The sequence below is a fragment of the Nilaparvata lugens genome, chromosome 5 (genome assembly GCF_014356525.2).
Source record: "Nilaparvata lugens isolate BPH chromosome 5, ASM1435652v1, whole genome shotgun sequence".
NCBI classification, from domain to species: Eukaryota; Metazoa; Arthropoda; class Insecta; order Hemiptera; family Delphacidae; genus Nilaparvata; species Nilaparvata lugens.
Window position 1 is genome coordinate 66,487,242 of NC_052508.1, and position 14,877 is coordinate 66,502,118.

Consider the following 14,877-nt stretch of genomic DNA (forward strand, 5'->3'; position numbering starts at 1 on the left):
ACATTCTAGGCGTACACTGCGACGTTGCAATATCGTAGGCTGCGGCCTTGTTTTAGAGGTGGCTATGATAGAAGGCATTGACAAGACAGAGGTTCGGCAACGTTTTTCTTCTATCTTTCTCCACTGCCATTATAACGTGGACCTCACTATAGTATGCTCAATAGTGGTTCAATTATAATCCCGGTTTAAACAATCAGTTTCCAATAAACATTTGTGGGTATTTTTTATACAAAAAGTGTTTAATTACACTACTCACATTTTTTTCTTTTTCATATAATGACACGATTTTGTACACATTATTTCCTTTTTTCTTCATTTTCTATTTTGATGTTTTATCTAGCTCTCACTTACAGTATTCTTTCTCTTACGATGGCACTGTATTTTGTACTGTAATGATTGTACTCGTATGTATTCCTCACTTACAATCTTCATTCTCGTATTTTGTCACTGTATTGTATATTAATTTTGTATTCTATTTCAGTCTCCTCCTTATGTTCTGACACTGTATTTTGCACTTATTCATTTTTCCAAGGACACAGCTTTCTTGTATTCGGTTTTGCTGATAGCTGTTCGAGACTTAGTTTATTTTTTATGAAAATGACATGATATTGTCATAATCACTGATCTATTGAAGCAATTCTAGATACAGTACTAGTTTCGATTATTCCACCATCATTAATCAGTAGCTAACTGAAAGTTAAACGTTAAGCTGCAGAATGTATAGTATTGATGAAGATCTACGATTGGTCATTAGTTTCTGACCAATCAAAGATGAGCTCTGTCATTGTCCGAGACAAGACACGCCTTCGGTTTTTCCAATATGACCATGAGAACCTTTGACCAATAACAAATAACTAAATTCTTAAAAAACTATAATGAAACCAAATAGAGAATCTGAGTGAGAGGATTACAATATTAAAGCCAGAGTAAACAAGAAAATGAGAAAGGAAATAGAAAATTGAGTTCAATGAAAAAGTCGAGGTTGAATTTGGAAATACGTAGTATAATGGAGAAGAGATTAAAAATATACTACTACTTTAAGATAAAAGTATATTAGTGGTGTTGTACTGGCAAAAATGTGTACTATTTTCCATATAATAACAGCAAAATATAGGGAATATGATTATAATGGATATCTATTAGGTTAGAAGGGACACTTAATGGAAACAAAGATGGGTATAGTTTTCATGAGAAAATGGGTAGGAAGAGAATACATTCATATTAACGATATAAAAACACTGAATAATTTCAAAATTCTAAACTAAAACTAAATTAAAATTATAACTATACTCAACTCAAATAAATCCATTACTACAAAAACGATTCAAAACTTATAAATAAACTTCATTAATACTTATAGTTTATTCATGTATACAGTAGTGCTATTTTGTTTTGTCCCACTATGTGTCTTGTTAGACTCAGTGGAAATTGTCATAATGTATAAATAAATAAAACTTTCAAATCTTGGAAAATCACCACTAGGTATTATTTCATTATACACTCCATGGATATGTTACAGTAATTATTGGAAAAATTTCTGTAGCTTTTAGTAACTTAACTTGATGTTAGTCGTTTAAGTACGACTGTATGGCCCGGTTGCACAAAAGCCGGTTAAATTTTAACAGTGATTAATTTCACGAGGACCAGTCAGAGAAGGCGTTTTTGAAAAGACGGTTCTCGTGAAACTAATCACCGTTAAAATTTAACCGGCGTTTGTGCAACTGGCAACATAACTTTTTCTTACCATTGGTACTTCAAGAGTTATCTTCTCGTAGACTCAACTATAACTGAAAACTTGAAAACAAATAACTGAAAATTAAGTGATGAATCAAAATGTAATAATTATAGAAAATCACTAGTACTCTTGTTTTATTTTATAAAACACGACTAGTTTTTATTAAATCAAAATTTATTTTTCAGGATAGTTTTAGAAATTCTGATGAGCTAATATCGTTTCGAGACTATTATAGCGATGAGGTATGTCATTAATTGTTGTATCAATGAACGTTAAATGGGGAATTTATTTTGGCCAGCTCTTTTTACTAACATCACGTCATACGCTTTAAGACTGATAATAAATAAAATGTGTATTGTCAGTTTGCACAAACCAATAGACTTGGTTAGACTGGTTCCCAATAACTGCTATGATGTATTGTCCTACCCAAACTGCTTTATTGGTTATAAGTGGCATTCAGTCTAGCAAGGTCTAACAAATAGATTTTTATAGACCTTGAGTCTAGGATATACTTAGTTTAGTAAACGTTTTTGTTGAATAATCAAATTTAAAGATAAAATTAGTTGAGAAGTTGAAGGTTGTAGGTGAAAATTATAGGTAACAATTTTTGACTTGGCTAGACTATTTCTCTAACAAATTTGTGTTTTGTCCTGCTTGAACAGCTTTTGTGATTTCAAGTTGATGTATTTAATCTGGAATAGGATAGTCAGCATTTTGTGTTTTAATAAATCCGGTTTAGAAGTTTGAATGTTGAAAAAAATGTGTTGAGATGAATGTGAAATGTTGGGAATAGAATATAATTCATCAATGACTGGAGTAAATTAGGTTAAAAAATGAGAATAGACTAAAAGATTCTGGAGTTTACGCAAGGTATTTGAACTGAAAAATTCTGAAGTACTGCATAGTATTTGAACTAAATTTTCTGGAAGTAATGCAATGTATTATTTGAACTAAAACATTTTTGGAATTGATGCAATGTATTTTTGAAAAGGCACTTATTATTTTATCCAACTTTGTGAGAAGACAACTCAAAAATCAGCAATATTTGCGTTGAATTTGAACAATAAAATGTTTACCGTCCTTCAGGGCTTTGCATTATTTGGAAAGTTTAGAAAAAGGTGAGTTTTCAGCACAAAGGCATTATAAATATTGAGTGTTGAAATGATTGTATTCTATCGGCTGATCGTGATTGATTGCGTGCTGCAAAAAAAACTGCTTTTGTTAATATTATTACCGTATTTATCATTTCATTGTGACTATTGTAATACTATATCATTATTTTATTTTCGACTGAGATCCTAAAAATAAAAACTCATATTATCCCAAAAGTTCAATCCAATGCCGTGGGTCGTCTAGCCGTAGACCAATCTCGTCTTCCAAATGTTTTCATCCTTGAATAATATTTCCAAATTGTTATTCCATTCTATTTTGTAGTTTGTAATGATTTTTATGTATGGAAAGCACTATCCCCTCTTCTCTTTAGCATTGAGAGAGATATCATAAGCTAATTCTATATTTTATCTTTGGTTTTAGTTAGCCTTGAAAATCACTAGGAGAGGCATGGTTCAGTTCATATGAAATTAATAAATTTGCATGAGCATGGTTTATTTTTAAACCTCGGTCCTAGAATCTCTAGAATTAGATAAAGAGAAATATAAATATGTTTATTACCAAATATGTCTAAATTATTGAGGCTAAGTTTTAAATTGAAAAAAAATACATGAAACATAATATTGAGTGTAAAATGAAGTGAAATCGTCTCATTATCAAAGGTCCGTCAAAGGTTTTTCGACAATTTTGTTTAATTCATAGTAATTTCTGTCTATAAAAAGTGGTCTCATATTATTTTAATCTAATAATATTGAATATTTGAATAAAAACACACATATGTTGTCGAATTCTACACAGTTTTATATTGAATATTATTGAAAAATGAAATATATTGATCACCTAAGATAATTAATTTATTTCATACTTTTATTCTTGTTAAAAACAACTAAGATATGTAATAATTTATTTTTGTTCTGACTATACCCTAATACGGCATGCTCTGAGCCTCTTTGTCATGTCCATTTTTGCTTGTTGTTTATGACAATGTCTAATTATGTATACTTGCTTTATATGTTTAAGTAGAATTTAATGCATTCTTCATTATTTTATAAACAATTTTTCCTCTTTCGGACTATGATACATATCTATTATTATAGATAATTGTTGTGATTATATTGATTGCTTCTCCCTAGAAACAAAGAATCACCTGGCTAATAATTAGGCTACCTGGAATTTTTAACTTTCAAATTTCTAATTTAAGTTTTGTTGAATTTTAAAAAACTTGTTGAAATCATTATATTCCTCATCACAATAGTTAGAAAAAAAGGTTGAGAGATTACGCTGCTCAAAAATGAGCAGCTGATATCTGATTGTGATATAAAACTAATCAAGGTGCCTAGATTACATTCTAGGTACATTGAAACTAATAATGATTATACGAGTAATATTATAAGAGACGGTTGCACAAAAGCCGGTTGAATTTCAATCGTGATTAAACGATTTCTTGTGATTACACGAAAACCAATCAGAGAAGGTTTTTCAGAAAAAAGTCTTTTCTGATTGGTTCTCGTGAAATTAACCACGATTAAAATAATTTAACCGGCTTTTGTGCAACCGGGCCCAAGTGTGTAAAAGTAGTGATAAAGTTGATGCTGTTCCATCGTTAGATGAAACTACAAATCAATGAGATTCAAGGATGTATTAGAGCTGAAATTGATTTAGTTGAGATTGGGAACTACAAATATTCATGAGTTTGTAATAGACCTGAAATTGGTTTAGTTGAAATTGATAATCACTACTTGTTTTTTCTTGAACTAGAATTCAATAAAATTGAAGGATTGTCTTTTTTCGTTATGGTTACTCTTGAATAGGAAAAAAAATCTAAGTACCATTTTTTAACTTTGTTTTTGTCATAGTCATTCAATCTCAGCTGTTTTCCATGCATGAAATCAAGCCGCTAAACAGCTGTTTGCAGAAAAAATAAACATATGATTCTCATTAGAGCATACTCTACTGTAATGAAACCATATGTTTTCTTTACAGTCGAGTATGTTTCCTAGTTCCGAAATAAGAACAGCAAAACTGCTACAAAAAAAACCACCTTCAGCGCTCCAGGTGGAAGTTTTGTCAACTTCCACAAGATTCCTGATTCGGAATTTGTAAACTAGGTTATGTTTATAGAATGCATGTAGTAACTTCAGCACAAGCTGGTAATGTTAACTATTTCTCAATTATTTTTCTTTAGATTATTATGACAAAAAAATAGTGTACTTTACTCGTCTAACGCCTCGACTAGAAACATCATTCCCGCCTGCAAAAGGCCCCTTCCCGTCCATGTGACTTAAGATTCTATTACTTACAATTTAAAAAAAGGGTACTTCGGTTTTTATTTTTTATTTCTCCATCAAAGGATGTATTGTTTTAGTTGAGATTGATATTAACTTGTATTTCTTTTAATTGCAGAGTCGACAGCCCAGTCCAACTCTAAACAAAGGCAGTGACTACAAAAAGATGAATGGCAGCGTGGATTCAATGGACAAGTCGCAACTCAATTCATCTCTTGAAGAAGACACGCAAAGCTATGACATCTATGAAGCTCATAATCCATCGGCCGCTGAGGCCATCAATCCCGGCTTTGATTTGGCTTACAGAAATGAGGGTAAGAAGACTTATGACAAGTTAGATCATATGACAGACTTATAGATCATAGTGAGGCCGACGTTATAATGGCAATATTTGATCAACATTGGTGCTGCTATCATTGTCTATCATTCGACAAAGCAAATAGAGCTATCCTTTCTGTGATGATAAAACAGCTGTAATATTTATAATCTGTTATCTCTGTTACTAAGACACATATTTAATGTCGAATAAAGCTCGTGTTGAGTCCAACTCTATTACAATTTATTCGACATTAAATATAAAATAAATGGGTCCGAAAAGAAAAACGAGTAAACGTCAAGATTTAGTCAGTGAAGGAGAAAACGATTCGCAAAACCAAATGCTTGGAAAAATACTGAAACCAACAGTTTTATCGATTGACCAAGATTCAGATGAAGCACCGAAAACGTGGAGACATTGGAAGGTAACATTTTTAAACTTCTTAAAAAACAGTTCAATCCCGAAAAAGGATGAATTAATCGAGAGTAACCCTGAATATGCGTTTGTCCGCCACAACGACGGCAGAGAATCGACAGTCTCACTTCGCCAGCTCGCCCCATACCCCACGAGTGCCGATTGATATTAAGGGGGAAAGATTGTGATGATAAAACAGCTGTAATATTTATAATCTGTTATCTCTGTTACTAAGACACATATTTAATGTCGAATAAAGCTCGTGTTGAGTCCAACTCTATTACACTTTCCTAGCTCTGCTACGTTGGCAGATCGTTTTTAACAATGTAGAAATATAACTACTAATTCGTTGTTGGGGTTATCCATCTTGTTTTCACTAATATTATTACTATTGTATTTTGATAACTTTAAAGTGAAAAACACTCACATTCTTTTGGTGTGGTGACGACCGTTTCGTGCTGGTGTTGCCCTGTAAGCCCTGTTTGGCTTAAGAATGTGCAACACCAGCACGAAACGGTCGTCGCTACACAAAAAGAATGTGAGTGATTTTTCACTTTAAAGTTATCAAAATACAATAGTAATAATTATTAATTAACAGAATATTCAATCTCAGCTATAAAAATGTATTATTATTATTGAAAAATATTTTTTCTTGTCGGATGAAATATTATTTATTATTTTTACAATTAATTTATTATTGTTACCAATAATGAACAGTTAATATTACGTTGGATATACCGTTATCAGTTACCTTCTATAGAAGGCACTGGCAAGGCAGAGAATCTGCAACGCTGCTCTCCTATATTAATTTTTCCTCTGCTCTAATTTGGAGAATAAACACTGCAATGTTCTCCAAAATAGAATAGAGTTACCAATTCTCTGCCTTGTCACTGCCTTCTATATAGGATAGCTGATACCGTACCGGTAAACAATACTTCTTTTGAAACATGATAGTACAGGTATTAGAGTTTTCTACTTCTTGAAATTTCCTGATTTGAGAAATGGAAATTGAGAATTAATATTGTCAAAACAATAAAATTAAAGGAGTCAATGACAACTCTTGAAATTTTCTGATGATACTAATGTAATTTAGAAGTTTTTTTTAATTTGAAAATGATTTTTGTGTGTTTTGAATTGTAAATTGAGTGTGTAATTGAAGAATGTTGAAGTGACACATAACCTATAGTAAGGTCCACGTTATAATGGCAGTGCAGGAAGATAGGAGAAAAGGGTTGCCAGATCTCAGCCTTGCCACCCAAACAGCTGATACTGGTATATCTGATGAATTTAACTGTTCATTATTGTTGAAAATAGTTAATCATATTTTATTTGCCAAGAAAATATATTTTTAAAGATGTAATAATAAATTTTCATAATTGAGATTAAATATTTTGTCAATTAGTTGAATTTCTACATTGTTGATAAACGATGTGGCAACATCGCAATGCGTGAAAGAGATAGCGCAATCTGCTTTGTTGAACGATAGACAAGGATAGCAACACCATTGAAAATCACACACTGCCATTATAACGTGGACCTCACCATAGCTACTATTAAATACTATAAAATACTATAATCATAATACAATTATGACATTGGAGGAAAAACTAGGCTAAGCCTGTACTATTTCTCTCCAGAAATTCTGATAAAATGTTAATGTTGTCCAAAAGATAAGGTTATATAATCACACATTGCTTTGTCACTTCATTTTCGGTCCAGAAATGATGATTTAAAATTTTGAATTTTGAAGGTAGATTTGGACTGTTGTATAATCTAGAATTGGAACCGTTTTGGGCGTAAGCCTGTGGTACTTTTCTGTAGGTTGTGTAGTTCTTAATGATTAAATAAATTGATAAATAATTGGGCAAAACTGTGTAATTGCAGGGTTCAAGGACAACTCAACATTCGCATCTCGAGACCACAGCACGTGGCAGTCGACCGAAGACTACCTGCAGAACTCGTCAACACTGCCGTTGAATGCCAGTCTCGGCCTCACCGATTCGACACTGGATGGCCTCAAATCGGAGAAAGACTACCAACAGGACCGGGACTATCCGGTCTACTACGAACGGCCGAAAAGCTCCGGTGCTCTACTGGAAACCAACCTGGACGCCCCCCTGCCCTCTCCGGCACCCCCTCCACGTGCCAAGTCCGAGGTTCTGCTCGAGACCAACCTCGATTACCCGCCTCCCCCTCCGCCGCATCACCAACACGATCTCAGCTCGTTTCGTAGTAAAAGTCAACCTTTAGAAACTGCAATGTAACTTAATTATTAGTGTAGTGAGATGTGCAAACTGTCAGGATTGTTTGAATGTATTATAATTTATATTATTCACAAGGAATGCTGACAGATTAAAGCTGGATTCTCATATATTAAGTGGTAGAGTGGACAATATTGTCCAAACTTCGCCACGTCAACATAAATAAAAAAGTCATTATATTCTATTCTATATTAGTGTTAGTTGAAGTACACCGTGTCCCACGAAGAGGTTAACACGTTTAATTTTATATTACGTGCCCATTCATCCATCAAACTTTTTCAAATTTTACACAGTTTACAAAGTAGGTTCTAAACATATTCTGGGAAAATTTCAACTTTCTAACCTTCGTAGAAACAAAATGACGGCATATAAAAATTTTAATGAATTTGGCAAAATTTTCAATATGCCGCCATTTCATTTTTACGAAGGTTAGGGAGCTGAAAATTTTCCAGAATATTTTAAGAAACTACTTTGTAAAGTGTAAAATTTGAAAAAGTTCGGTGCATGAATGGGCACGTGATATAAAATTAAACGTGTTAACCTCTTCGTGGGATACGGTGTGTATAATCATAGAGAAAAGATAGCATAAGAAGATATCCTATGGTATAGGTAGTTAATGTTCCAAATCTCAAGCTGATTTTTTGTTAACCCTAGCCGATTACTGTTGACTACTGTCATAGCCACCTCTAATACAAGGCCGCGGCCTACGATATTGCAACGTCGCAGTGTAGGCCTAGAATCTAATACATGATTGGTGAAAAAGATCATCTTGTATTTTTTGAAATCTTTTTCACCAATCATGTATTTGACTCTAGGCCTACACTGCGACGTTGCAATATCGTAGGCCGCGGCCTTGTATTAGAGGTGGCTATGCTACTGTCTATCATTACTGTTTTTGACCCGGTAAAGTTGGGTCTTCGTTTGTGCGTAAATGCCGTCGTCGACCACGACAGGGTGAGGATCTCAGATTGTGTAGATTTCCATTTGTCTAAATAACCTAAAATATTATTTTCAATTGTGCTCTAATGAGGGAGGTTGAGTTTATATTTTCTTATACTTTTAAATAGCAATATTTTGATATTATCAAGCTGCGTACAGATATACGCGCCTCTAACTCTTTCCGCGCAAGCTCCGCCCTCGTTCCGTCATCACTCTGCAATCGCTCCACTCCCGATCTGCAGTCGCACCGATCATGAACGTTTCGGGAGATGTTAGCTCTTCTCGCGTTCCACTTTTGCTCCCCGATCGATCATCAATCGCTCTGCTCGAGTGACGTACGGTTGCGGAGCAGAGCGAAAGTCTGTACGCACCTTTAGAAATGTTTTGATTCTTGAATAATAAACACACATAATGGAAAGTTAATTGATCAGTTGTTTGAGCACACTTGAAATTTGGACAATATGAAAGTCAACAATGCTTGTCGTCGTCGACTGCGGAAGTTTAGGCACAAAAGAAAATGCACCTTTAGATTGTGAGAACGGCACAATATGAGAAACTACCAGCGTCATAATATAGCGTCGTGAAAAAGAAGTATACTGATACATTTAAATATACTTAGACTCATTTTATTTATTCATTATACTATAGTGAGGTCCATGTTATAATGGCAGTGTACGATTGACAATACTGTTGCTGTCCTTTTCTATTATACAACAAAACAGATAGCGCTATCTCTCTCTAGCTTTGCAATGTTGTTAGTTTGCCAGAATATTTTATTTTTACTTTTGACAGTGACTGTACAAAAGTAAACAATTCATTATCAGTCGCCATTTTTTTCTTCATTCTATCGAAATACTTGAGTACACAAGTCGTATAATTGATTTAAAATGTAGTTTTGAAACAAATAATTTTTAGACATTACCGTATGAGAAACACAAATTAAAATACCTGAAATGACATTTTAAAAGTTGATAACTAACCATCCTAGATTTCATTCATGCTTCAGTTAGCCTATAAATAATATTAAAAGGTTATTTCAGAATTATTTCTATAGAAATTACTTATTTTACATAGGATTTCTATTTTTCTTTTTCAAGTATTTTTAAGAGAAATTGTAATAGAATATCTACCAAATAACTTAATTTCTGTTGTTTTGAAATTCAGATTGTTGTATCACAGCTTTTTAAATTAGCCGCCATTTCAGGTTTGTATAGAAAAAATCTGATCTTAGTTATGAAAGAAAATTTTCAAATCAAATTATGGAAGAAAAATTCCTTGATTAATGTGACATTAAATTGATTATGTAATTATTTAATGAGATGAATTAAAACAGCTGTGTACACTCAGTGGCAAAATGGAGAGACTTGGCAACGTTTTTCTCCTATCTTTCTTCACTGCCATTATAACGTGGACCTCACTATAGGACTATCAGATTGAGTTTACGTTGTTGCAATTTGGAACATAAACGCCCTATACCATGGGCTATCTTATCTTTGCTATCTTTTTTCTATGATGTAATTTACTTTTACTTAGTGTCAGTGAAAGTGCCCGGTACAGTGAAAATATTATTCCCACAGTTTCAAATGGGACTATTCATACTCGGTCAGCCGGGCTGAGTGGGAACAGACCAATTAGAACTCATGGAATACATAAATTTTCACTGTGACGGTAACTTTCACTGATACTGATACTGATATCCAGTTTCAAGTCGTCACTATAGAGATTTAGAAGCCTTAATATAAATTATTGCAATGTTAGTGCACCTGGTATTAATCGATATTGATATTGTGATTTTTTATTTTATTTTTATATAGTTTTATGAATGAGCGTTGATTGTGATTGTATGATACGTATTAGTCTACGATTTCTTTATTGTAGGATACATCATTGTAAGCTTAGGTAAGTTATTTTAAATCACAACTATCACCTTTTTTATTCAGCTAGAATATTGTGAGCAACTTAGATCAAGCTACATACATTAAATTTGAATCACCAATTCAATATCAATTGTATTGGATAATACAATGAGGACAAGCTGTATTATTAGGAAATACAATTAAAGGTGACTTTTTAAAGGTAGCATGTTCAAAACTTCGTAGGTAATAAAAACTTAAGTGGTATTGATGACAGAAGAGTTCAGTATTGTATATCTACTTAGCTTTATTTTATAGCAATAACCATGATTTATCACATCACATAGTGCTTTCAATCATCGTTTGTCTTCATGATTTTTTAATACAGTATTCTAAACTGAATTTCTTGTGTACTATTTGACATGGATATTTATGTATATATTTTTTATATTTTATTAGTGTTAAGTTGGTAATAATTGACGGAGAATTTGAGTGATTTAAGGATGTTATCTAAAGCTATTTCTACCATCAACATTATTTGTTATTCAACATCATTATTACAGATGGCGGGGTTTCTGGTTTGAATGTAGCCAGAAGACATGCAGTTCTGGAAATGCCAAATTTCGTTTGTAGTGCCAAATTTGCAAAACTCCACCAGCTCTGTGAAAAATTGGAATGACTTTTGAATGGAAATCAGGGTGATTTGTGTTTCTTAGTTTAGATGAATAACTTTTTTCAAGTTCAGTTTTTTCCAATAATGGTATGAAATTTTTACACGTTAAGAATTCACACGCACATGATTATTTAGACTTTTCTGTTGATCCATGTTGCTTGAGAAATATATAGACTGCTATTTCTAGCTTCCTGGTCATGATAAGAACGCACATTAAAAATATTGAGAAAAGATTCATAATGCAGGACAATATCATTCGTTATATTTTTATAATCAGTCTATAGTCTGACTTCTATTCTACAACAGTAATCAGCTGTTGTAGCTATGGTGAAAGTGATATTTTTGAGCTCAAAATATTTAAGTAATTTTAATCTATATTTTGTGAATATTTGAAGTTTGGTTTTTGTTTTAACGGAAGTTTCATTATCAATTTATCTAAATTTGAAATTCTTTGTTTTATTCTGATTCATAGTTTCAGATTGAAGATTTGGTGTTGAAATTGAAGTGAACATAACCTACATAATATTTGGACGATTTGTAACAAAATCAAGAAATTGAAGAAGTTTTGGGCAATAGCCTGTTTTTTCTTTTCCGACTATTGTATTGTTCGCTCTATCTAATAAATAAATAATTATATTTTAGGTATATATAAGGAATAGGTACGTTGTACACTTATGTAGATTGATATATACATTAATCAGCGACCTCGTTATTTATAGTTATCAGTTTCAATGAGCAGAAAATAGAATGCCTTCCATTTAGATTAACTTACTGTCTTTTGGTATTTCTCGAATCTTGATGATGCAATGTAAAGCCGCGTCCAGACTAAGCCGATCGACAAAGTCGATCCACACGTGTCGATCGACACGTTCGATATTTGACTTGTCCACATACCTCCGTAAATGTGAACTAGTCGAGCGGCACACGTCGGTTTAAGTGAATTCAACTTAAAATAATTTTCAATAAAATAAATATTGGAAGAACAGTGTGAAATGTTGCACAACCTCGTTCAACACGTCCACACTACTGATTTCGATTTGACTTCCTCGATCTGAACCAACTTGAATTCGGTTCGGGCCGACATGATTCGACAAAGGCGGGCGACATGTCCACACTTGTTCAACAGTGTCGATCGACCCCATTCTGCATAGTGTGGACGCGGCCTAATAAATTAGTACATATTACTGCTGTAAACTTACCTTTTCAAATTCAACTTGTATACAAACTGCAATAATATTGTATCAATGTTTAAAATTTCAAAAGTAGTTGATTTAGAAAACGACTTTAATATCATACCTTTCAAATGTAATGTTGTATCATTGAAATAAGTAGAATACAACAGCTTAATAAAATTAAAATATAATATTAGATCTCTCACCTTTTGAAATATTCAACTAGGCATCTGTTTAACAATACATTTCTATAGTCCCTATGTTTTTGTTTTATTTTTTATAATATAGTTGGCTATCTCAATTCGATGTTTTGTTTAAGCTTTGCCAAATTCAAATAGATAACAAGTGTTGATTATTTCATCATTATTATGGAGCATTAGCTTTTTTAATAATCATATTTGTAACTCAATTAGTCAAAAATATAGCTTAACTTGCCAATTCGGAAATAATAATAAATAATTAGAAAAGTGTATTACTTTTTAAAAATTGAAAATTATTCTGAAAGTTTTGTTGATGAGTTGAAACATAATTATTGTAAGAGCTTGATTGATTATGCTGTAGCCTGTAAGCTATTGAATGAAATAAGTTGTAAATAGAAATTGTATGTATTAAATAGGTACCCTCTACTTTATGTGTAAGCTATGTAAATTGATTAAAATGAATTTAGTTTTTATAAAGTTTTATAATATAATATTGCTTAGTATGTAGGCCTATTGTTTTTAATAAATGAAATTATTTATAATTGATACTCTTGTGAATTTTGATATTTTTAATGAATAAAATCGTTGTGATTTTGTGTAATGCCTTTTTAAATGTTTAATATTTTTCTATCAACTCCTAGTACCTACAGTGTGATTCTGTTCACTTTATTAACTAAAATAACAGTACGTTATCATGAATATGAATTGTGATCCTTCAAATTAATTTTTATTGTTTCATTTATAGCTTGTGCGGCCAATTCCCACATAAGCTCCAGGCTTTTGTGGGCGGCGTGGATGTTGGTACTTATGATGATGAGAGATGAGTGTACCTACAGATTTGTTCCTGTTTTAGAACATAATCTACCGATAATAGGCCTATATTTATATAGATTTCAAACCAAATATTTTCTACAAGTAGCCTAGTATTTGGATCTCTATTCTATAGTAATAACCAGGAAATGTATAAATTTCTACCAAAAGTTGTTTTTTATTCAATTTAAAAGCTTAATATTTTATTTGCATCATCTTTGAAAGCTCATGGAACGTTTTTCCCCTCACCCAATTTCCATTTATTCAATAAAAGGCACCAGTGAGGTCCATGTTATAATGACTGGGGAAAGATAGGAGTTTGCCTATTCTCTACATTGCCACTGCCTTCTATACAATATAACTGATACAGGTATATCTGATGAAATATTAATTGTTCATTTTTGTTTTAAATGATCAATTATAATTTATTCGTCAAGAAAATATAATTTTTAATAATACATTTTCATCATTGATATGAAACATTTTCTCAATCATATTTTTACATTGTTGAAAAACAATCTGGCAACGTTGTGGAGGTAGAAAAGTATAGCGCTATCTATTTTGTCGAATGATAGACAAGGATAGCAACATAAATTTTTATCAAAAAGCCACTATAACGTGGACCTTCTATAGAAGTCCTCTGAATGAACACCACTGTGTTGTGGAAGTCCTACCCACGAATGGAAGTAAATGGGCCTGGAAAAGTTTAAAGCGTCAGCTATTAGCCATATTGTAGCATGCTCCATAAGATCAATGTTATCTTTTAAAACTTATAGCGCCCTTATTTATAGATTTTTCAAGTTTTATAAGTTACTTGAGTCTGCTTTCAAAGATGTCGATGCTGAGTCAACTTCCAAAACGTAGAATTCAACAATCCATCAGTCACTTTCTGTGGAAATCTGTAAATGATTTCAAACTCTGGGAATGTCCTCCGTGAATAAAAATAATAAATTCCTTCCTTAGTCATCCAATTCTACTCTATTTTGAAATTTTTATTCCATTTTTTTTTTAATTTTCGTATTTTAAATTTTTCAAGGTATTCTCTGAACAGCTGCTTGAAATAATATCAGATGTTTTGTATTCTGCTGTTTTGTTTCTTTTGTGCGTCA

General features: G+C 32.3%; 1 protein-coding gene across 1 annotated transcript in view; it reads left to right on the forward strand.

Moving 5' to 3' along the window:
• The window catches only part of LOC111055161 (protein bark beetle), a 165,403-nt gene extending 157,118 nt beyond the window's left edge, over window positions 1–8,285 (forward strand). The window contains 2 exon segments of the mRNA XM_039429103.1: window positions 5,249–5,444; window positions 7,745–8,285. Coding sequence (XP_039285037.1) covers window positions 5,249–5,444; window positions 7,745–8,124 — 576 coding nt within the window. The 3' untranslated portion in view covers window positions 8,125–8,285.
• The last annotated feature ends 6,592 nt before the right edge of the window (window positions 8,286–14,877 follow it).